The sequence below is a fragment of the Rattus rattus genome, chromosome 17 (genome assembly GCF_011064425.1).
Source record: "Rattus rattus isolate New Zealand chromosome 17, Rrattus_CSIRO_v1, whole genome shotgun sequence".
NCBI lineage: Eukaryota > Metazoa > Chordata > Mammalia > Rodentia > Muridae > Rattus > Rattus rattus.
Window position 1 is genome coordinate 4,598,029 of NC_046170.1, and position 24,992 is coordinate 4,623,020.

At 51.0% G+C, this 24,992-nt stretch overlaps 1 protein-coding gene across 1 annotated transcript; it reads left to right on the top strand.

Moving 5' to 3' along the window:
• Positions 1-640: 640 nt before the first annotated feature.
• On the top strand, positions 641-11,432 carry Rasd2 (RASD family member 2). The gene is made up of 3 exons (XM_032887845.1): positions 641-1,541; positions 6,092-6,371; positions 9,098-11,432. The coding sequence occupies exons 2-3, from the start codon at positions 6,101-6,103 to the stop codon at positions 9,625-9,627; spliced, it is 801 nt and encodes a 266-aa protein (XP_032743736.1). The 5' UTR covers positions 641-1,541; positions 6,092-6,100; the 3' UTR covers positions 9,628-11,432.
• Positions 11,433-24,992: the final 13,560 nt, after the last annotated feature.

Here is a 24,992-nt window from a genome sequence, read left to right on the forward strand (position 1 = left end):
TGTGTTGGGGGGTAGCGGGTCTTGGATTAAAGAAAACATTAAGAAATATGTGAACCGTGGAAGCAAGAACGCCTGGTGTCTGGCTTGGTTCAAAGAGCTCCCTAGGATAGTACGCTCTGGCTCTGTTCCGGGACAGGAAAGGCTAGGGTCCCACCGGAGGCTAGGGGAGGTCTCCTCACAGAGTGCACTCTGAGCTGCATCCATTGCCCAAGGTGATTCAGGGCCCCGCGTGGCTTCACGTGCGCCACCCATGTGCTCCGCAGGCCAAGCATTCACAATGGAAGCGACGGCCTGTCCCGGGCTCTGGGCGAACATCGGTGGGCATCGGAGCGGGGTGGGGGTTCGCTAGGGGGTAGGTTGGGAGGTCAGGAGCCGGTTCCCACGGCCTGGGCGGGAGTGCGTGCGCAGTGTCAGCCTCCCAGGCCCGTGCTACACGGCCTTCCGGTCACGGTGCGCGTGGCCGAAGCCTCGGGACATCCCTCCTCCTCCGCTGCCCTAGCCCCACACGCCCGGGCACGCGTAGCCGCGGATTGCCGCGGCTTGGAGACCGGGGTGGGGCGGGGGCGGGGCCTGGCCGCGGGACCCGCCGCTGATTGGCCGCTCGTGGCGGGGGCGGGGTGCAGGCGGCAGAGCCCTGGCGCCGACGCTGGGCAGGTGGGCTCAGGACGCCGCTCGCTCTAGGGCCGGAGGTAGGCGTAGGGTGCAGCATCCGGAGCTCGAGCTTGGGCCATCCCGGGTGGACTCCACGTTCGCTGGCGGGAGAGGACGAGGGAGGAGCCCACCCTAAGAAACTTCTCCCCCCCCTTGGGGAGAGGAGGCACAGTGCTGAGCGACGGCGGCTTCGGACGAAGTTGGAGCTGCTGAGCCTCGGGGCGGCGTTCAAGGCCCCTTCCCACACGCGCGCTGAGCGCAGTTAGCGGCGTCGGGCGAGGAGCAAGCGGTGGTCCTTTCCGCGAGGGTCAGCAGCCCGACTTCGGGCAGCCAGGAAGGCCGCGGCCCGGCGCGCAAGCCCCTCTACCCTGCACGCAGCCACGGCCGGAGAAGGAGGTAACGTAAGCGGCCAGGCGGGTTCGTAGGCTGGAGACACACACCGATCGTCACCCCCAAAGGTCCCCCTGAGTCTCCAGGGTTCGCTTCTACATTCCCGGAGTCGTGCCCCCTCCCCCCTCAGCGCGGAGCCCCAGGCGGGGACACCCCGAATTGAACGTCCCCAAACCTCCGTGCACCTGGCTCAACCGGAGTCCCCCGTGTCGGGGCAGGGCAAGGCCGCCGGCGGTGAGCCGGAGCCAGCCCAGCGCCCCGGCTCTGCCGAGCCCTCGGAGCCCACCCATGGGTCATCCCCTGCTCTGCGGGCCTCTTCGCCCTGTCGCGCTCAGCCCAGCTCCGGGCGCCGCGCGCAGGAGGATCCGTACGCAGTGACCCTGGAGCCCCCGCAGACGCCGGGAGACTCGGCGGCGGGAGCGGCAGGCGGTTCCCCACACCTCCAGGAGCTTCCAGGGAGCCCTCCAAGCCGTGCTCGGGGTCCGTCCCGCTGTTCCCAGGTAAGGGAGACATGGAACGTTCCCCAATGGAACGGGGGAGCTAGCTAGGTGGAGTGGGTCAGCAGAGGAACGCAAGCTCGGTGACGCTGGCATTTTATGAGAAGGGAAACTTAAACTGTACCCTCTACGTGCTGAGACGCTCTCTTTACCCACGTAGAGAAGAATTAAGCTCACTAGACAGCTCGCCTACATCTGGTGGTTGCTAGCCCTTTACATAGCATAGGAAAGTGGATTGATTGAGCTCTTGTGTGCTCCGTTTGCCCCTGGGAGCTTTCTTTTAGACCAAGAGCCAGTCCACTTTAAACGGACGAAACTGAGGCTCAAAGAGGAAGAGGCAGTTACCTCCCCTAGATAAGACCTCCTTTGCAGAACCTTCCTGGATCAAGAAAGATGAGGGGTCCTTAACCTATCCTGGAGTCCCATGAGCTTCGGAGCATTTCCTGCAAAATTTCCTTGCTACAAGGGTTTCCTGTACTCAGATGGCCAGTGTGTGGGACCTCTGAGCCTCACTCTCTTGTCCACCCCTGCCACCAGTCTAGGAAGGATGAGGAAGGGTATTGATTGTCCTGGACCTCCTGGGAGCTAGGCTAGGGTCAACGACCCACTTTGGAACCTCAAATTTAGGTTCCCCCTAAGCCTCAGAGGAACAAGATGGAGTCCTCACAAGTCCTCCACTGGGCTGGGAGCAGCCGGGTGGCCCACAGCTGCTCAGAGAGACTGCCCAAAGAAAAGAGTCCTATACTGGAAAGGCTTCTGGGTACCTGTTAGTACTGGGTTTGTTTCTACTCGATGAAACGGAGAGGTGGGCTGAGGACGCAGACCAAATCACTCAGAGTTTCTGGGCTGGCACAGAGCTGATCAGATCACTCAGAAGCAGATGTCCCCTGCTCTCCGCCATCCTGACCTCCCCAGGATGGGAAGGGTGGCTTTGTAAAGCCCCTGGGACTCCCCAGAGTACTGGGGAGGAGTCAGGACTACAGTGTGTCTGTTCTAAGAGGCTTGGGATGTGGCCGGTGGGGGTGGTGGGGTGGCGAACCTGGCTCTGGGGTGCACCCGAGGAAATCATTCTTACCCATCTGTACCTGCTCAACTCCCATCAAGCACTGGGGCAGACACGCGGGAAGAAGGTGAATGGCCCACAAGTTGCGCTGTCTGCGAGATTACTGGCAAGGGTGTGCAGAATCCCGGGCAGGGTGCCCACCCCAGCTGCCTGGAGGGAGAGAGGAAAAGGGACTCTACCATGGCTCACAGGGTCACTCCCTGCCCAGTGCCAGCTGGGGCTCCACTGAGTCAGAGCGGTTAGGAGAAGACTAGTTCAAGCCGCTAGAGGGTGGCGGTGGTTTTTTTTATAGGTGAGAGGTCAGGTTTTACAGCTGAGGACCATGTTTGTATTCCCATTCAGGCATCTGCTGTTTGGACTCAACTTTTTTGAGAGTCCCCATCTGTCCCTGGAGGGCTTCTCATAGGAATAAGGCAGCCCCTGTATGACAGATTCCTGGGGTTGATGAGTGCTCTTTCTGGGGACAGCCCCACTCCTGTCTTTGAGGTACCTCCCAGCACCCTGCTTACATCCAGGTTCCTCTTACATTCAATTCCCTACCTCCCTAGACCCCCAGGGTTGAATACTGGGAAAGAGGGTCTGCCCCATGCTGTCTGTCCTGCACTCTAGGGACTACCTCCCACAATACACGTGCTTTTCTGCCCGGGTCACTGTGGGCTGTGTCAGCTGCCCATGGCGGTTCTTATGGGTGGTGGAGTTCTGGAAGGCCCTGATGTCCCCCACTGAATGCACACCCGTGAGTCTGTGCTTTGGGGTCGCACCGCTGTGCATACAGAAAGTGCTCAATAAGTGATCCCCGATAGGAGAGAAACTGCAGACGATTCTGCAGGCATCAGGCTCGCCCAACCCTCTCCCTCCCCTGCTCCCAACCCCACTCTGGCGTTTAGGATCTCTTTCCCTAATGAGGGGTTAGCCAGACTGGAAACGGAGGGAGATGGGCAGGCAGCAAGGGAGGCTCTGCCCACAGGGCCTTAGGGCTTCCCTCAGTCTCCTGTGGGGGTGGAGCCATAGACGCCCTGTCACCTGGCTGCCAGGTATCTGGGTGCCTCACACAGCCCCACGTGGCTGAAGCCATGTGAAAAGACGAGTTCTGTCAGCCGAGAAAGCCTCAGGTTCTCCTCCTCTGTCTCCTCCCCTCTCTGATCCTCCAGCTCTTATTTCTAACTCCACGCTGCGCCCCGTCCCTCCACGGTCCTCCTCGTTCTGTTTTCCTCTGCTTTCTCTCCTCCTTCACCCTGTCTCTTACTCCCCGCTCTCCCTGATTCCCTGCTGGACTCTGACTCTCTTGCCTTGTTTCTCTGACTCCTTCCTTCCCGTCACTGCGTATCTGGAGGCCTGGCTAGATGCTGGGGCACGGAGGCAGCATCTCTGGGACTGCTGGTTCATGCCTTGCCCTCCATCTGATGAGGCCATCAGTAGCCCTCCTCCCTACGGAAGGACTGAGTGGGTGAAACTAACCCACAGGTCTCCAGTGGTGTTCCTTCTCAGCCCAGCCAGGGGCTGTGCACGTAGACTGGGTGGACGGAGAAGGCCTCATGGCCAGAGTGGGACTGGGGCCAGAGGAGTAAGAGAGTTGGGCGAGCCGGATGCCTGCAGAATCGTCTGCAGTTTCTCTCCTATCGGGGATCACTTATTGAGCACTTTCTGTATGCACAGCGGTGCGACCCCAAAGCACAGACTCACGGGTGTGCATTCAGTGGGGGAACATCAGGGCCTTCCAGAACTCCACCACCCATAAAACCTCCATGGGCAGCTGACACAGCCCACAGTGACCCGGGCAGAAAAGCGTGTGTATTGTGGGAGGTGGTCCCTAGAGTGCAGGACAGACAGCGTGCTGCTTTCCCGGACCTTGGCCACTCTGTGCTTCAGTGCCCTCATCATCTGGCCTTGGGTCATTGAGGGATGGAGCAGATGTAGGCCTGGCATTCACAGCCCCGTGATAGATATTAGCTACAAAATAAAAGACAGCAGTGTTGTTGTTCTATTCTTAGCCCGCGCTTGGCACACTCCTGGGCTTGGCCCAGGAGTGATGGTTCTGGTGCCAGGCCTGGGGTCCACAGTATTCTGAGCTGGCCCATGTGTTTATCTCTGACGTTCATTCTTGGAGGCCGTGTTTCAGGCTGGGAGCTGGGAGCATTTGCACTGTGGAAATTGACAAAGGATACCAAGCCGCGATTTAAGGAAAGGTATGGAGCTTCAGGTAGGCAGGCAGGAGCAGAGTGAGTGCATACGCATCCAGGCGGGTGTCACTCAGCCCGAGAGGCCATCTCAGACCCCAGTCCCATGATAGTCTGATGATGACAGTAGAGAGATGGCTGGGGTATACAGATAAGGCTGTGGTCTGAGTCTCAGTGAGTATAGCACCTTTGTGCAGCCCCTACGTTTCCCAGAGACACTCTCTGCACTGGGATGCAGCCCCCACTTGTCTACTAAAGGTGTGGTTTGTGCAATGTCCAGCCTACACAACTTGTAGTAGCCAGCAAGGAACAGCCATTTTCTGCAGGCCTGTGTCCATGTGCAGTCCTGGGGTTGGTAAGCTGTCCTCTGTATCTTTAGAGGGGTAGCATTTGGGATGGGCTTCACAGCTAGAGGAGAATGGCGTTAGGCAGAAGGTGATGGTAAGAAAGGTGTGGAGGCATAACTCAGACTCACCTGGGCCTGAGGGATCCTAGGGTCCTGAAACAACAGAGGAAGGGGGCTGGGGACGGCCCTTTGATAGTCTCGTTGGAGCAGAAGCCTTCATAGTTCACAAGAGATTTAGAGACTTTTACATGAGAAACTCCCACAGAAAGTTTTGGGTTTCCCTCCAAACCCCAGAACCCCCCAATCTTTGGAGTCTGATGCTCAAGACACCCCTTCTTTTTTTCACTCAAGCTCAGATTGCTCAGAGGCAAAAGTTACTGAAGCCAGCGGTGGGCCTTATGTGAGAAGGAGCCTACCATGATACAAACCTCGGGTCCAGGGTGTATCCTGGGATGTCACGAGGGGGTTGGTATGGAAGTGGCCTGGACTGCCTTTTCCTCCTTCGCATTAGAGCTGCAGAGCCATAGGACCCCTGAAGTTTAAGAAATGTAGGCTAAGAACTGAGCCACGCACTAGGAGCTGAGGAGTAAGGAGTGGTGCTTGCTCTAAGAGAAGGCTGTCCCCTAGTGGTCGTGTCTGCGTTAGGAATTTCAGCGGTGTGGAGCCCTGTGCTACAGTTGAATGGAGTGGGAAAAGTGAGGTTCACAGGGGTAGCTTTCTGCCCCACTGAACAGCGAGGTTGTGACAATGTGGTTGGTCTCGTGCCCCTAATAATGAGCGTGAGGATGGATACGTGAGCGAGTTGAGAAAAAGAATAAGGAGGTTAGGGGTCACGAAAGAAAGGAACAAGGGAGCGGCTCCAACCTAGAGCTCCTTCAGGGACCCTAGCCAATGGTTTCTGTTTTACAATAGAAAGCAGAAACCTGGCCAGAGGCCCCTGACTCCTGCTTCCTTGCTTCTGCCACAGCCCAGAGCCATGATGAAGACCTTGTCGAGCGGGAACTGCACACTCAACGTGCCCGCTAAGAACTCCTACCGCATGGTGGTGCTGGGTGCCTCCCGGGTGGGCAAGAGCTCCATTGTCTCCCGCTTCCTCAATGGCCGCTTTGAGGACCAGTACACACCCACCATCGAGGACTTTCATCGCAAGGTGTACAACATCCACGGGGACATGTACCAGCTGGACATCCTGGACACCTCTGGTAACCACCCGTTCCCTGCCATGCGCCGGCTGTCTATCCTCACAGGTGAGGCGACCGAGGGAATGGGACAGCTGGCTTGCATCCGTGTTCCTCTATCTGACGTGTCTAGGAGGCTATGTCTAGGAAACTGAGGCAGAGAGGCTAAGTGCCTTCATCCAGGGGGAGGCTCACGATTGCTTTTCAGGGACTCTACCCTGTGGACTGTCTGCCCTGCTAGGAGCAGCATCCGGAGAGGGACAGGTTGTGGGCCACCAGGGGCCTTCTGGTCAGATGGCACTGGCTGTCATGGTCATTCCTTGAAGCCGTTCTTCAGTCGGTTGCCGGTCTCTGGTGTGGACACTGTGGGGTACAGCCATGCCCTCGGCTGTAACCCTTGATGGAGATAGGAGAAGGGAGCGTGGGGCTGGGGAGATAACTCAGCCAGGAAAGCATTTGGCGTTGATGAACGCGGGCCAGCAGGGCCAGCATCGGATCCCCAGCTCCCACACCGACAGCTGGTGTGTTGGTGAGCGCCTTGTTACCTCAGCACTGGGAGGTGGATCCCCGGGACTCACTGGCCAGCCAGCCTAGCTTGGTCAGCAAGTTCTAGATCTGTGAAAGACCCAGAAACCAAGGTGACACAGGAATGACAGGCAATGTTGGCCAACACTGCACACTCACACAAGTACACGCATATGCATACACACGCGCACACGTACACACAGGATGACAATTTATAAAACTTCCACATCGAGGCACTCCCACCAAGAACTCCACATAGTTCCCCCTTTCTTTCCTTTCACCCTTTCTGTTCCAGACTGCTTGTGGGGGGGGGCCCAATTCTGAGAAGAAACATCCTGCTTAAGGAACTCAAGGTGGGCCTGGGTTCAGATCCTGACTCTGTCTATAGTGATGTCATCGTCAGTGACTTTGTGACCATGTTCCCCAGGTGGCTGTGAGGACATGAGGGTGTAGGGCAGCAGCCCACAAAAGATAAATGTCACGTAGAAGAGGTCTTCCTGTTTGGGAGGGGACTGGATGCCCCCTGGTAGAAATATGCATATTTCAGTGTTCATCTTCAATTATAAAGGCGATCAAAGGCAAACTCTGATTAAACAGTGCTTACGAGGCACACATTCTCCACCCCAGGCCTTTGGCTTACAGGTGACCACCAATCCCTAGCTAGCCAATGCACTGACGTCACTTTGTACCCCGTGAAGGCGAGGGCTTGGTCTGTTTCCTGCATCCTGAGCACATCTGTCTGTGGCTTTACCTGCCCAGCGGCCTAGTCAAGGCCTCATTTTCCAGCCTGGTTCTGGGCACAGAAGACGCATTCCTACCAGCGTTTCCTGCAGCTGCCAGACAGCCAGGCAGGCTCTAATACCTGGCATTTGCAGTCCGAGATTTGAACACTTGGAGGCTGCAGGGGGCAAGGGTTTGTCTAATGGGACAGAATGAGGCTTGGCAGCAGGAATTAGAGCAGTTGGCAGAGTCGAGGTCCTGAGTCAGGCATTCATCATCCCAGCCCTTCACTGACCTCATTGAAGACCAGTGTGCCCAGGCCCAGGCCCAGGGGACGGGTGGCCAGGCTGGAATGGGGGGGCCCTGTGCTTTGGGGCCCTTCTTCCTAGTTTATGCTGGGCGTGTTGTGTCACCGTAGGGTACCAGAATGTGCTCGCAGAGTCCAGACTTCTCTGGACTTCCAAACTGTGATTTGGCTGGACCCAATGGCTGGCTCTCTCATCAGCACATCAGGGACCTCAGACCCACACTCTGGGCCGTAAAGTTGAGGGCAAAGGTGGGAAGGGTCTCGGAGGAGGAAATCGTTTCTCTGTGGCGATTGGCTTGGGGTTGCGGCTGGAGGCTGGTTCACGTACCTGTAGAGCTTCCAGGGCGCACCCTAATAATCAGACTCAGGCGGATGCAGTGTGGGCCTCAGGCTCTTACTTACCCCCACGGTTTGTCCTAGAATCAGAGAGCGAATCCCATAAGCCAGGCATGGGCTGGGTGAGGACCCCATCAGATTTCACAGCCCAGCCACATTCGAATCGTGTGACCTTGGGCAGATTCAGAGCCTTAGCTGGGTCACGAGTGGCAGGAGATTAATAAAGCCTTCCCCACGGGGGTATTATGAGGCGCCCGGGAAACAGCAGGTGTGCTCAGTGCTGTGCTCTCGGCAGGTGCCTGTTCCGTGAGCGTTACTGATGCCTGACACGGCTGAGTGCATGCCGCACTGTGAGCATTCGCTCCAGTCACCCTCCTGCCAGGCAGCCTAATTGACATGACGTGGGAGGGGAAATGGAGGAGCTCAGAGATTCCATAGACCTTAAGGTCACACGGTTACTAAGTGAGGTAAGATGCAAACCCCAAGTCCCCTCTTACCAAGAGACACCAGCACACGCTGAACTCCTACTGTGGACGAGGTACTGGCGAAGGCTGTGGGGGTGTGGCTGAGTAAGGGTGGCCACCCCTCCACGTGCACAGGAGTTCTCTCATAGCTCTTGTGCATTGCCACGGGGATGCCTTGGTCCTCCCCAGTCCTGTAGAAAACAGGGCGGGGACTGACCGCAGATGAGTCCACCACGGTGTGCCTCACTACCCACAAACCCCGCTGAACCTTGCCTCCCCTTTTTTGGGAAGTGGGGACAGCGATAGCAGATGGCCCAGGAGAGCCTTCAGGTTGGGGCTTGCAGGCTTCCTGGAAGCTGACGGGACCCCGTGCCGAGTGGGACGCCAGGCCGTCTTGGCCCTTGTTCACTCGCCCTTGTTCACTCGCTTCATCCCCTCCACAGGAGACGTCTTCATCCTGGTGTTTAGCCTGGATAGCCGGGAGTCCTTCGACGAGGTCAAGCGCCTCCAGAAACAGATCCTGGAGGTCAAGTCCTGCCTGAAGAATAAGACCAAGGAGGCCGCAGAGCTGCCCATGGTGATCTGTGGGAACAAGAATGACCACAGCGAGCTGTGCCGCCAGGTCCCTGCCATGGAGGCGGAACTGCTGGTGTCTGGGGATGAAAACTGCGCCTACTTCGAGGTGTCCGCCAAGAAGAACACGAACGTGAACGAGATGTTCTACGTGCTGTTCAGCATGGCCAAGCTGCCCCACGAGATGAGCCCTGCACTGCACCACAAGATCTCCGTGCAGTACGGTGACGCCTTCCACCCCCGGCCCTTCTGCATGCGTCGCACCAAGGTCGCAGGTGCCTATGGCATGGTCTCGCCCTTCGCCCGCCGCCCCAGCGTCAACAGTGACCTCAAGTATATCAAGGCCAAGGTCCTACGGGAGGGCCAGGCCCGAGAGAGGGACAAGTGCAGCATCCAGTGAGAGGCAGGGACTTCGGGGAGGGGGCTTGGGCAGTGCCTTAAGGGAGGTGGCTGAGGAGTCCCACTGCCCACATCCCACAGAGGGCCCTAGGTGTGTACACTGTGCCCATTCTCTTGATTCCTGGCCACCACCTGTGAGCGATGAATGCGGTTCCCTTGTGGGAGGACAGAGACGTGTCTGGGGGTATATCAGCACTCACGCCAAGACAAGCTTTCAGTGACCTTAGAGTGGGAGGGATGGAGGAAAGGCCAGGAGTCCTGCGTCAACAGCAAGATGCTCAGTACAAGTCACAGGATGAGAACATCTTAGCCAGATGTCCCAGCCAGATTCCCTGGTGGCCTCTGCTCCCTCTGTGCGGACCAGCTTGGTCTCTATGCCTCTGGAGAAACCACCCTCCTGGGTCTTCAGCTCCTGCCCTCTGGCCCAGCTGTGTACCCCCTCCCCTCCAACTTAGCCCCTGGCCACTCTGACGTTGAGCCAACAGAGAGACAGAGACAGACAGAGACGGAGAGACACGTGCCTGTGTCCCTCAGACCACTGCCTCTTGGCTACATTCCCAGGCCCGTCCATATAACATTTCTCGTTGTTTTGAAGTGTGTTTCCTGTTCTGTTTGCAGTAGTCATGAAGTCCTTGTACTGTAAGAGCCCAATGCCTTGTCTTTGACAGGGTTTCCCTACTCAACTCCATTGCTTTAGCTGGGGTCTCCCTTCCTGCCCCCAGGCAGGCTGTGCAGCTGGGTCCTACCAGTTCATCAGCTTACAAAGAGCCCACAGTGCCACAGCCACCGCAGGACCCTCCTGCCCTCAGGAGAGGATGACGGGGCTTTGAGAATGACTCCAAACCCTTCCGGTAACTAGTTCAGGACAGAGCTCTGACTGGATGCAGCTTTCTTCCGCTGTAGTCCCTTAAACATCTGCTGAGTACCTACTGGATACTCGGTCACTTGTGTGCTAGGCAACAGTAGGCGAGGGGCCCCGTGTGTCCCCAGCTCCAGCCTCTGCCCGTCCATGGTGCCCCTTCTGCACACACAGCTGTTAGAGGACGTGGAGCAGCTGAGAGCCAGAGCCGCGTCCAGGACAGGCTGGAAGGAAGACTTACGGTGGGACTTCTCCTACTGTTCAGGCTATGCTAGGTACACAGGAGTGGGGTTGAGGGACGACTATGACCCTGAAAACCAAAGGTCCCGTTCACCAACTCTTAATATATTTGTGCTTTCGTCTCCATAGTACTGCAGCTGGCCCACTGAGATGGCTCCGTGGGCCAAGACACGTGCTGCCAAGCTTTCAACCTGAGTTGGGTCCCAGGGTCCCATGCAGTAAGGAGAGGAGTAACTTGCTAGCCATCCTTTGACCTCCACCCATGCACACAGAGTGGTGAGGCTGGCGGTTATCAGAAACCATAGGAATCTACCAGTGCATTCTCTCAAGGCCCAGGTCACTCACCGCAGGCGAGGCCAGCCATGGGCCTTCCCCACACACCAGGTCACACCCTGCGCTGGAGCTCCCGGTAACAGGGATTTGGATTATGTTACACACCCCTCCCCCAGAGCAATCACTGAGGTAATCTGTGGATGCTGTGCAATGCTCTCCTTAACGCACACCAGGCCCAGCCCTGACTCCACACCTCAACAGCTGCCGCCCAGCACAACTGCTTCAGCGCCTGCTTCTGTCCCGCAGTGACCCCAGCCTCGACCCCGAGAGTATACCAGGTACTTGTCCAGGCAGGTGTTTGGCCTGGCCCCGTCTAGTCAGGCTCCACTGCTGGACCTCTGTGTATACTATCAATTAAAGTTGGTTTGTTAGCAGCAGTGTCTTCGATGCTTACTTCCTGTATTTCCCTGGGATGGGCCTCTCGCCGGGCCGAGGCCTCCTTGCATACAACAGTGGACATTTTGGAGGATGAAACCCAAATAAGGAGATGGGGCCTGGCCTGTTAAGTGTGTGTGCCCGGAGTGGTTACTAGCAGCAGCGTCTGCATTGATTATTGATCCTCAGGACTGGAGAGCCAGGCACTGTGGCATGTGTCTGTTGTCCTGGCTACTTAACAGCGGTGACAGGAGGCACATAGAGTGACCAGCCTGGCACTATGAGTCTGCTGTCTCTACATAATGGAGAAGATGGGATTGTGCTGGATCTCTGCTGGGGGGGAGGGGCAGAGATGCTGCCCACACCTTTCAAGTCACAGGACAGACCCTCCATAGGGATGGTGGGCAGTGTCACCTAGAAGGCCAGCTAGGGGCAAGGTTAGCACCCCTCAGTGTGTGACAACAGGCAGGCGGCTCTCTGAATGGCAGGAAGAGTCCTTTCGAAGTGAGAAGGGGTGGGGGTGGTTAGGGACAGCACCTGGAGGCAGGGATGTCAGAGGCAGGGACACTGGATGCTGGAGACAGAATGACCCCACAAGTGGTGCTTCATGTGCCTGGGCGCCCCTCCCTGAGCAGAGGGGAAGGCAGATGGCTGCTGCTAACCCATCTTGTCCATTTCCATGGTACACCTTGTGACCCGTGTGTTCTCAGCTGGCACAGAGCTCAACTGCTTGTCCAAGAGGCATAGCTGACAGGCGAATGGGGTTCTGGGACCAAGGTGTGTCTGGGAGGAAGGTTTTCAGCCTGGCACGTGGCTTTGAGCACAGCAGGTTGCCAGGGCCTGCAGGTGGAGATCGGAGACTGGGACAAAGGACCCACAGGGCCAGGAGCCCAGCGAGGGGTCATTTGCAAGCAAAGTAGGCTAGACCGTGTTGGGGTGTGGGGAGAGTACCTTGCCGACCTTTCTGCTCTCTAGCACTTGGCCACACATGGCATGGGTCTGAGTGTGGCACGAGCCTCTTGGGCACTTTCATGTCTTTTGCAGAATGAAACATGGAAGTAATCTCCCCGTTGTTACGGTCACTGTCGTGGCTACACCGGAAAGCGTCCTCCCCAGCGTGTCCTCTTAGAGCCTAGCTCACTGCCACCATCACATGGCTTTCATGTGGGACTTTGAGTAAATCACATCCCAACAGACACCATCCACACACAGGTGGTAGGCAGGTCCCGCTGGCCCAGCTGAGCACAAATCGACTGTTTCCATCGCATAGCCCAGAACCCGCTAGCGCCCTGTCCCTCCTCCCTCCCCTCTTCCTTGCTCCATGCTCCCTCCTCCCTCTTCTCTCTCTACTCCTCCCTGCTCACACCGTTCTGGCACTAGAATGAGGTTAACAGGAAGACTTCCCCTGCAGACATCTCCACGTAGGACAGGGTAGAATGAGATGTTAGGCTGCCCTTCCTAGAGAGGCTGAGGCTGACCCGAGAACCTCGTGCCAATCCCCTGGCCTCTCCAACGAGCCCCGAGAGTCGGGTTTCTGAGAGGCCCACACTCTGAACATCGAGTACTTGTCTGTTCTGCCTCCTTGAACCTGTCATTCAGGAGAAAATCTTCAGCCTGCGTCATGGCCTGTGGAGGCTGGTGTGAGCCTGCCGGCAGCTCAACAATAAAGGCTTCCGGTAGTTGGGAGGGAAGGGATCTTCCTTTTGCTGAAGACCTGCTATTCCCTAAGCATATGCTGGCTTCTGGCCTGTGTTCTCATTGGGTCTTTTCTGCAGAGCGTCACAGAAGGACTGAGAACAGGCACAGAGAGGGAGTGTTGCTTGCCTGACGTTGCACAGCAAGGAACCAGGGACACTGGGTTCAAAGCATTCTGTTCTCCAGGCTTTTGTAACTGGGTGGCTGAGGTTCTGCTCTCTGGAGGGGGATTGGCAGGTGTCAGCAGAGGGAGGTGATCTGGCCAATCAGAGCCCAAGCTTCTTTCACTTCCAGGACCCTCCCATGTCCAGGACCTTGTCATCATTTCTGAGGCAGATGCCACATTGAGGTTCCACTGGAGGGCCGGGGAAGAGGGCAGAGGAGTCGCACTCCTGCACATCACGTGTGTCCGCTGTGTCATTGCATGGCCGGGAAGGTCTCTGTCAAAAGTCCCAAACCTCTGGTGACATTCACTGTGGATGAGGAAAGAGCTGTAGGTAGCCTGCCACTGCCCAGTGCTATAGACTCAGACCCAGACCCAGGACACTGTACACAGCCAGAGTCCCAACAAGACCTACTCACCTCCACAGTCAGACAGAAGACCCTGTTTCCTGTGGCTTAAAAACCTTTACTCTTGCTACATACGTGGGAATGTATACCACAGCCTGTGTGGGTAGGGTTAGAGGGCAAAACATCTTTTTTTTAAACAAACAAGTATTTTTAAGGCAAAGTAATTGGTATTTGATAACATTGGGAACCCCAAGATCATGAACTGGAAGAACCTTGTGGTGTGGCTCAGCCCTAGCACACAGCTTTAATCTCAAAAGCTTTCTGTAATCAGGATTAAATAAAGTCACTGATGGGTCAATAGGAGGAGAAGCAACCAGTCGACAGGGAGTGAACGTAGGAAAACCCAGGAAAGAAAAGTGGATCTTTGAGTTGAAGGGTAGTGAAGACAGCACGGAGAAGGAGCGTTTTCCTTGTGGGACATCTGTAGAGTTGGAAGGTCAGCTGGGTGCTTTCTCTGCCTCTCTGAGCAAGCAGGCTTTCACCCTCGTATCTGGCTCCTGAGTCTCCATTGGCAAATCGAACATTTGGGGATTTTTGTTTTTTAAAGAAAACAACAAACTGGTTCTTTCCTTCCACCTTGGAATTATGGGATTGAGTGTAGGCCTTCCACCTTGGGATTGTGGGATTGAGTGTAGGCCTTCCACCTTGGAATTGTGGGATTGAGTGTAGGCCTTCCACCTTGGAATTGTGGGATTGAGTGTAGGCCTTCCACCTTGGAATTGTGGGATTGAGTGTGGCCTTCACACCTTGGAATTCTGGGATTGAGTGTAGGTCATAAGGCATGTGTGACAAGCCCCTTTACCTGCTGGACCATCCTTTTGTTGGGTTTGGGTGTGTATGGCCTTCCAGGAATTGTGGGATTAGGATGTAGGCCTTCCACCTTGAATTTGGGATTAAGTGTAGGCCTTCCACCTTGAATTGTGGGATTGGTGGCTAGGCCTTCCACCTTGGGAGCCCCAGGGATTGAATGTGGGTCTTCCACGTCTGGAATGCTAGGGATTGAGTGTACAAGGTCACCTTAAGGCATGGGTGTGACAAGCACTTTACCCTGGACCATCCTTAAATGGTTGCAGATGTTTATGAGGCCATCTAAGACCCCAGGATGTCAGGGACCACAGATTTTTTAAGTAAATATTATAATATCTCAGTTCCCAAAGAACGCTTTTCCTCTAAAGTCTGCCTGGTGTAGTTGCAACTCTTGCTTCACGGTTCACCATTACCTCTGCCTCCTCATCTTCATGACTCAGTTTCCACTTCTGCGAAGTAGGGAGGCGAGGTTGCCCTACCACTGGATGTTTATGACGATTGGAAGAGTCAATACTTGTAAAATGCTTACTTCAGGGCTGGTGGCGAGACTACGACACGACCTAGCTAGGTGCCAGTGATTCCAACGGGGCCCGTGTCTGGCCAGCATTGCTTCTAGGGGTCCGTGCCCACGTTGCTGTTTCTGACCCTCTCTCTCTTCCCAAAGGGACTAACTTCAAAACCAATGAGAAGGTTCAGGCAGTCAAGCTGGACAGGGGCTTCGAGAATATCCTGTCATCCAAGGGCACTCTGGGAATAGGCGGTGAGCGGGTAGGAGGTGGGGGTTGTGAAGTCTCAAAGGACCTTCCCACAAATGACTCAGGGAGGTGATAGTTAACATATCAATGTGACGTAAATGCATTTTTAAAAAGTGGCAGCTTTTCTCTATCCCTGGCTGGGTCCTAGGATGAGACAGAGTCTATAAGATTTATTTGATAATTTTGACAACACAATAACTAGGCAGTTATAAAACCTTTCCTATTCCTCTAGGTTACCCTTGCTACCTCCCGCCCAGAATTCCCATTATACTTGCATTTTTAGTATTGACCTGTCTCTCTGTGCTTCAGGTGATTTTCTATGGCGTTTCTCCAGACCCCTTCCTCGTGGCTCAATTCTCTCTCTCTCTCTCTCTCTCTCTCTCTCTCTCTCTCTCTCTCTCTCTCTCTCTCTCTCTCTCTCCCTCCTCCTCCCTCCTCCTCCCTCTTCCTCTTCTTTCTCCTCTTCCTTGTGGCCAGCGGAAGTTCTGCCCTATTCTCTCTTCTCAGTTATTGGCTGGCCAGCTTTTAATGACACACAAGAGAATAAGTAGGAGCAATGTTTACATAAACTTGAGACAGAGGATGCTTAGAGTGAGAATTACGACGCCATGTCCAGATTGGAACTAGATCTGGGGCCGAGAAATCAGCATTTGAAAAGCTAATCTCTATACAGTACACAGAAACATCATGCCTACAATGTGGACTCTGGCCCCCAGGTTCTCTCAGAATCATAAAGCACCTGCTACAGAATCCTGGTTCCTCCCAGCACTTCTCACCCCACCCACTACCCTAAACCGTCCAGCTCCTGGGCTTCATTCCCCACCCCCACCCCAGCTTCTCTTTCCTATACAACTCAGCCATTTTGCCTATGTGCTCTCTTGGCTTCGCTCTTGGATTCTTGGATGTCTCTTTGCCCTTTTGGTTTCCCCCTCTTCTCTTCCTCTCTCTCTTCTCATAACACAGTCTATTCTGCTGGCCGTGTGAGTCTGGACTCATCTAGATGCCTCTAGCTGTCCTCTCCCTCACATCTACAATAAAAAAACCTTCTCAACCATACATAGGAGCAGTCATGACCTCATTTTTATTTGTGTAATTTTTCACTTATTCATATATGCCAAACCTGGGAGTGGCGTATATGAGTTCCCTTCCAAAGGACATGGCCTCTTTGAACCAAGGTGCTGATTTGCCTCTCCTAAGGTATGTATAGATCATCTGTTTCTGCTGGCCTTTGCCACCCCCCAAGTTTGACTCCAAATTCTAGAGTTCTCCTCTTGAACTGCTTCTTCCCCCTACCTGCTCTAACCATTGTGTCTCCTCATCTACTCCGTTAGTGTCTGTCTGGCTCCCAAAGCCTGCTACACTCTCCATGTGGACATCTCTCTAACGGAACCTGCCCTTTTGCCCAAAGCTTTTCCCAGTCTGTCTCTTCAGCTGCTCTCTTCTCTCCTTTCCTCTACGACTGGATAAACGTTAGCCTGGAGCTGCCCACCTTAATTAAGCCACACCTCTGTGCTAGGAGGCTCCCTTTGCCCCAGTGGGACCCTGTCACATGGGAAGGGATGCCTCTCTTCTACGGTTTGGGACATTTTCTCAGACTGTTTGGGATTACACTTCTTGTCACCAGGACACTTACTTCCTCGGTTCCCTTTGTTCTCAACTCCTTTTGGGAGCTTCCTTGCCTCCCCATATGTGCTGCAGCTAAGTCCTGCAGCTCCTCTCTGCCCTCCTGGGCCTCTGTGAGTTTGGAATTCTCAGGAGGAATCCCTATCTGCTATCCTGCTCTTTCTCTCTCTCTTGGAACTTATGAGGATCATCCTTCTGGTGGAGCTCTGTTTTTCGACCCTTTCTCTTTTCTCCTCAGACTCAGAGATTTTCTTCAAGCTTCATTGTTTAACTACAAACAGCTTGGCCCCGGTATAACTCAGTGACCAAAACTGGCATACGCGATTTTCAGTTCTGTCGTGTGGTGACAACTTCTGCCACTGCACAGACGATCCCAAAGTCCCATGTATCTAAATTTTCTCTGCTCTACACTCCCAAAAGCCTCTTATTTTCCACTTTCCACTCTTAAAAACCTTTCATCTCTATGATTTATTTGTTCTCTGCTCTAAAAAACAAGTCTCTTAGAACTGTGTTGTAAACTGTCTCAGGATTTGTAAGTTCATAAGGTATGGTTAAAAACAAGGATCTTTAAAAATCTGTTTAAGACCAAAAGTTTTCTTAAAACTTGTAACCAAGGTTGTTAATTTTTTTGACCCATTTGATAAGATATAATTGCCCACTTAAACATACAAAGCCTGGTACCATCCATCCCTTAAGAACATTAATAACAACCTGTAAATACACAGAGCAGAATCTTAACATCACCTGCCATGGCTTCTCACCCTCTCCGGTTGATAATTTATAAACCTATTCATAGGTGTTATTAATTAGCTATGATGTATTACATATGTGATTCAACTCTTGTTTAGCAAAATCTATATTTTTTAGATAGCAACCATGTGCCTCCACCTTGGCCGATGACCTAAATTAGGACGGAAGCAGCCATATGGCTGGCAGCCATCTTTGCTAAGGTTAAAAGAGAGTAATAAAGAAGCCTTATGAGGTCCTGAGGCTATAAATGTATAAGCAGAACTGACTGAGCAATGTATATATTACCACTTATGTCTTTGCTCATTGATCAACATTAAGCTTCTGGAGATTTTAAATGAGGGACAGCATATGTTTGACGAGTAAGGGTTATGAGTTGCTAAGGTCTACTCAGGTTTGCAGCAGTGACCTGAAGATGTGTGTCAAGCCTCTTTGTCTTGCTGACTTTGCTAAGCTCAGGCTGCTTGGAGAAGTGGACACACGCCTCGTCCTTAACTCAGAAGTGATCTCCAACTAAAACCAACTGCAAACAGAATCTACTTTTCTCTGAGGGAGTCTCACTGGGGAAACAAACTATTCTGATTTTTTTCTTGCGTAATTTTAATCGATTCTTTGTGAATTTCATATCACCCATCGCGATTCCACTCATTTCCCGGTCCTTCCATATACATCCTCCACTCTTGTACCCTTCCCCACAAAATAAAATAAAATGAAATGAAATAAAATGAAAGCATCTCTCTATGGAAGCTACAGCATGTCATGGTGTCTCACAGTATACCCCTTTGCCCAAACAGGTTAATTTGCAAATGTTCGTTGCAACGTTTATTCCCTCAGTCTGGTTCGAGGTCTCTGCTTCTGCCTCATTATCAACACTGGATCCTCCCTGAGATGCCTCCTGGACAACCTGCTGTTACCCTCAAGCATGGAGATCTTAAAGCTTTGGTTCTGCTTGGAGCAGCCCCTTCATGTGCTCCAGCAGCTCATAGATGGGGTAAATGTTGGTACAGGCTAGCTCAAAGGCCCGGATCTAGGCCTGGGTGGTGTCTGGGATGGTCGGCCTGTCAGCTCTCCTATGCAGTGGCCAGTGAGGAGCAGAGCCAGCTCTGTGCAGCTCTCAGACATCAGCATAGCTTCAGGCAACAGCCCAGAGCACAGACATCTGCATGGCCTTTGGAGGTAACATGGGTCATGGATGTTGGCACAGGCACCTCCTGTGGTAAGGATGTGGCCTCATGTGGCAGCACAGGCCTCTCACATCAAGCTGGTCTCACAGCCATGGTGTCTCCAGTTCTGCCTCTCTTCACAGAGCACAGACTATTCTGCTTCTCCTTCTCTCCCATCTCTCCATCACATACTTGTTCATTGCCACAAGGTGGCAGGCAGGCCTCTGTGACAAACTAATCTAATGGGTAGGCCCTCAGCCTACGGGAACAGAACGCAGTAGTGCCTTTGGAGGTTCCCTGTCTGATAACATCAAGGCTGGGCTTTTCTTTTTACATTTTATGTTTATTTATTTTTCTGTTTTACTTAATTTCCTTCCTTTCTTTTTTTCTTTTCTTATTTTTCCTTTCTTCTCTTTCTGCCCCTCTCTCCCTCCCTCTCTCTCCTTCTCCCCCTTCTCTCTCTACCCTACAGGTTCTTTGCGTATAGATTATGGCTCCCCACAAAGGGGGGGGTTTCCTGGGTATGTGAATGAGTATGTTTGTGCATCTGTACCTGTCTCTTGAGTCTTTTCTTGGGCTCTTTTCTGTCTGTATGTTTGTATGTCCTATTTGAATGTGTTTTTTAATCTTATTTTTATCTTACTATATTTCGTTTTATTATTAAATATCCCTTAGAAGTCTGTTTTTTTTTTTTTTCTGGTTCTTTTTTTTGGAGCTGGGGATCGAACCCAGGGCCTTGCGCTTCCTAGGCAAGCGCTCTACCACTGAGCTAAATCCCCAACCCCTCTGTTTGTTTTTTAATGAGATACAGAAAGGGATCTGGGTAGACTGGGATGTGTGTTGGGGAACTGAGAGGAGTAGAAGGAAGAGAAAACATAAAGAAAACAAATTTTTAAAAATAAGGGGCTGAAAAGATAGCTCAGAGGTTAAGAGCACTGACTATTCTTCCAGAGGTCTTGAGTCAAATCCCAGTCACTACATGGTGGCTCACGACCATCTGTATGGGATCTGATGCCCTCTTCTGGTGTGTCTGAAGACAGCGACAGTGTGCTCACATATATGAAATAAATAATTCTTTAAAAATTAATGAATAAAATAAGCCACAAAATTAAAAGTATTAGAGACTACAATAATTAGCCTTAAACTATAGAAGCAGTAATGCATATGATTTGATCTGTCAAACGGCTTATTTCTATATGTTTTTGATTTTACAAGATATGTCTTGAAGTAAACCAACGTTAGGTAAGATCTCTGAAGAAAGTGAATGACGTAACTGACTTCAGTCATCCAGAACCACAATTAAAACTCAAGATTTTCCATCTTTCTCGTGTGTGTGTGTGTGTGTGTGTGTGTGTATGTGTATAGTGTGTGTTTGTGTGTGTGTGTGAGTGTGTATGTGAGTGAGTGTGTGTTTATGTGTGTGTGCATGTGTGTGTATCTGTAGAGAAGTGAAATTAGCTCATATCTGTCACCTCCCCCAACACTAACTTCCGTGGATCAAAGGTGTAGTGTGAAACCTGAAACTGCTACAAGAAAACACAGGCGGTGCCTATGGGACATAGAAATGGATTTTTCCGAATAGGACTTCATTTGTCCAAGAATTAAGGCCAGCTATTGACAAGGGATGCTTTGTAAAACTAAAAGCCTTTAGACAGGTAAAGAAACGATCAATTGGCTTAAGGGAAGCCCACAGACTAGAAGAAAATCTTTGCCAGCTGTATAGCTAACAGAGATTTAATATTCTGAATATATAAAGAGCTAAAAACAAACAAACATGACAACAATGACAAAAAACCCCAAAAAAACAAAATGAAAAGAAAAAAATTAAAATCTCAAAACAAACAAAAAAGTCATATAAAAACGAATGAACAAACAAATAAACCCAAACAGCTCATTAAAAAAAAATGGCTTGTTTTCTGAACATTGAGTTCTCAAACGAATAGATAAAGATGACTAAGGAATATCTTTAAAATTTTTATCATCTCTAGCAGTTAGTAAAATGCAAATCAAAACAACTCTGAGACGTAGCACAACCAGTATAAGCTTAATCCCCGACTAGCTTACAAATAAATGAGACTCAGACCGTGGCTGGTTATTTTATTTGGCTTTGACAATTACTGGGGAAGGGGTGGGGTGGGGTGGGTAATCCCTAATCTACTCTTCTAACTTCTGGCCTGGCTACCTCCTCAGTGGTTACCTCAGACACTTGCTGTTTCTCCTGGTCATAGGCTCATGATCTCTCTCCCCTCATGGCGGCTTCCTCCTCTCTTCTCCTTCTTGCTCTTCCTCCTCTTGTCTCTCTCTTCCAACCCTGTCACTCCAAACTCTCCTACCTCTAATCCCTCCAGTAATTGGCTGCAGGCAATTTTCTTTAATTAATACTTTTAAATCAAGGAATGAAGTTTGCCCAACAAAAGCTTGTAAACATGAGAAGTCACTTGTAGGCTTAGACCTTCATAGAGTTTAACATTACAATACATAGCAATAGACCAAACCCTAACAATTCCTCTCTTTTGTCCAAATAAAAAGGCTCTTTCTCTTATAGTAATAAGCAACATGACCTAGGAACAATTATAAAATCATTATGAAAATTATTAACTAAAAGTTACACTTAAAAAACCCAGTCTGTTTGTATTTGGCGACTCAGGAGAAAGTCTTTTACTATCTACCCTATCCTGGTGAGTTCAGAGTTCTGTATCTAAATCGATTTCTATCCTAACTTGTATTATGCTCCTAAAATCACCGTCTTAGATCTAGAACATCCTTTTAAATCCTAAACAACTTAAGATTATAGTAAGACCATGTCTATTCACTTAGGCTTCAGCCCCATCAGAGGTCTGAGAAGGAATTATTATTCCCCGAGTGTGCGGGAAGCACAGGATGCAGCTTCCAAAACCTTAGAAATGACAGAGACAGCAACCTCCTGGACAGTCCCCAATATTCTCTGTAACCTTGGAGCGCCTATCTTCTGGCCCAGGATATCTGACAGATCTCTTGTGAATCAGGAATTACGAAGGACTTGCCCTGTCTTGGCACAGCTTGCCAGTCACCTTCCCTTCATCTGTCTGTCCTTTCTGGATGGCATTCCGACTGCAGATAAAGTTAGAGCATCTTCTTTGCCCAGTGATTAGCTTGCCACAATTGAAGTGACTTGATATGGAGGCCTTTGACGCTCATCACTCTTTTCCAAGTTGAATGGGGCTGCTGCCAGGGGCTGATATGTCTCAATGTAAAAAAAAAGAAAAAGCCTTAAATTAATAAAAAAAAAACTTTAAATGCCATATTCTGTGAATATCTGAGGTTTTGAAGACCATCTATCTATTCATGGCATATCCAAATGTTGCCTATCTCCAGCTATCTATAGTGTGTACAACCCAGCGTATATATTTCTGTGATAAAACAGACCAGTGTCTGACAGAACCATGAGTTTAATTGGCTGTTAACCTCCATTACTAATTTTCCTAAGCAGTCTGTAATAACGGCCATTAAAAGGACTGTGCTCTTAAATGAGTTGCATGGGCACGATACCTATTTAAGAGTTGAAACATACATATATTATGTTGTAACAAAATTAATCTTAAATTTTGTCTCAATGTACAAAGATTTATAGCAATGAAACCTGTATCAACATACAAAATTCTGTACCAATGCAACAAAATATAACCTTAGTTTTTATCAATATACGAAACTCTGTACCAATGTAAGATTATGGCTATAAAATGCCTTTAAGAGTAGGTTCAAAATTCAAATTCAATATTTGTCCAATTTTTATAATATTTCTGTATTATAATATTTCCTCCTTTTCCTTTCAACCCCCTTCCCCTTACCTAGGAAAGAAAGAAAAATAGAAACCCCTGAGTCTAAGCTCTTTTGTTTCCTCCCTATTAAGACCATAATTATTTGTAATCATCCCTTAAAATGACAACATATCAATAATCCATAAAGTGATGAATAGCAGCCACCCCAACTTTAAAGGACTGGGATGACTGACCATCTTCTTATAATTGCTTCCCAAAATACCAACGTCCAACCCTATTACCTGGTCTGAAGTTTTCTGTGCCTTTGTTTCCCTTTGGTTCAGGACTCTGAACCAAAATCAGGTTTCTGATTCTTTTATTTGTAGGGAGGGGCTGATTGTAGGAAAAACCTGTGGCTTTTGTGCGTCTGAACTGGTGTTGTCCGAAAGTAAATTCGCATCACTGTGGGTATTGGTGGCCATACATCCTGCTCCCTGCTTCTGCCTTCCCACTTGCCTGGGAATCAGGCAGGCGTTGAGAAAGCACTTCCGTCGCCATAAATATGTAAGAAGAAACTCCCACCTGTCTCTCTTCAGAGACCCTGGCATGCTGTCTCCGTCTGTTCGTCTCTTCGTGACATTAATAGCTCTCTTTAATAAATTCTTCAACAATCTGTCTCAGTGTTCCTCTTTTTTTAAAAAAAGATTTATGTATTTAGTTTTATTTTATTTATTTGTGCCCTATGATGCATGCAGTACGCACAGAGGCCAGAAGAGGGCACCAGATCCATTACAACTGGAATTACAGATCTTCGTGAGGCACAGTGTGGGTGGGGCGAGAGCCACGAGTGCTCTTGAAGTGGTAAGAGTCATTTGTCTAGAGTCCTCATCTGTGATCTTCCAGGTTCTACCCCAGTGAACTGATGTCTAGTTCTGAATTTCCCCCCTCGGGCTTCAGTGATCCACGAAGAGTAACCTGCAAAGCACTATTCTTATTAGGGTTTTCCTGACTTTTGTCTGTCTGTTTTTGTTTTTATTTTATCAGATATAATTTCTCTGTGTAGTTAGTTCTAGCTGTCCTGGAAGTCACGCTGTAGATCAGGCTGACCTCTGCCTCCTGCCTCTGAGATGCTGAGGTTAAAGGCATGGGCCTCCACAGTGGGCTGGCTTTTCCTGTCTTAACAGCTATGCGATGGACTGAAGTGCGCTATTCTCACCTGATGTAGATGCATCGTTCAGGTTCTTGTTTTGACTGAAGAGCTGGAGGTTGGCTTTAGACAGCCCAACTTGTAAAGAAGGAAGTCTGCGGCTGCGTGACGTCCAATGCTAGCAGTTGCTGCTCTGAAGTTTAGTGTCCCACTTCTCAGCAAGGGACCTGTCGTTAAGCCTGTCTGGACCAGGCGTTTCCAGATTCTTGCTTATTCAAAGAATTGGAAGAACAGCCAGCCATGGTGTGACCCGTCTTTAAACCCAGAGCTAGGGAGGCAGAAACAGGAGGATCTCGGTGAGCTTGAGGCCAGCCTGCTCTACACAGGTAGGTTCGGGCAAGCCAGGGCTTGCATAGTGAGACCATGCTCTAAAAAACAAAACAAAGAATTGAAAAAAGGAGTTTCCCCTACCCGCCGAATTCTCAGCTCTTGCTTAGCTGCGGTGAGCAGCCTGCTGTTCCCTGGACCTCCACAGTCCAGCCACCTCTCTACCGACCCCACCCCCTAATTCCCTTCCTCTTGTGTCCTCAGGGGCACAACCAACACCGAAGGCTTGCACCATTCCCTGGGTCCCATTGTTCAGCCCAAGGATACCGACCAGAAGCCTGATCATCTTAGGCCCCCTCCCAATATCTGCTACAACGGTAACATCCAGGGACAACCAGATGGCTAAAGTCTCACCAAAAACCCCACAACCAACAAAATCTAGGGCAACATGGCGCCTTCAGAGCACAGCTATAGAACCACATTAAGCACTGGTTAGCCCAAAACAACTGAAACGCAAGAAAATGACCTTAAAACCAATCTTTAAAGATGACAGAAGCCTTTAAAGAGGAAATGAAGAAATCCCTTTAAAAATACAGGAAAATACAAACAGGTAAAGGCCTTTAAAGAGGAAACATATGAATCCCTTAAAAAATACAGGGATCTTTCAATTGTGTTCGCAGCTTCAGAGAAAGGACTGAAAGAGCTTGAAGGGGCTCGAGACCCCATATGAACAACAATGCCAACCAACCAGAGCTTCCAGGGACTAAGCCACTACCCAAAGACTATACATAGACTGACCCTGGGCTCCAACCTCATAGGTAGCAATGAATAGCTTAGTAAGAGCACCAGTGGAAGGGGAAACCCTTGGTCCTGCCAAGACTGAACCCCCAATGAACGTGATTGTTGGGGGGAGGGTGGTAATGGGGGGAGGATGGGGAGGGGAACAACCATAGAGCAGGAAAGGGAGGAGGGGTTAGGAGGATGTTGG

What these genes read in the sequence shown, in the direction of transcription:
- Rasd2 (XM_032887845.1), top strand. Translation starts at nt 6,101, where the DNA reads ATGATGAAGACCTTGTCGAGCGGGAACTGCACACTCAACGTGCCCGCT. An exon ending in CCGGCTGTCTATCCTCACAG is followed by an intron (nt 6,372 to 9,097) that starts GTGAGGCGACCG and finishes TCCCCTCCACAG; the next exon opens with GAGACGTCTTCATCCTGGTG.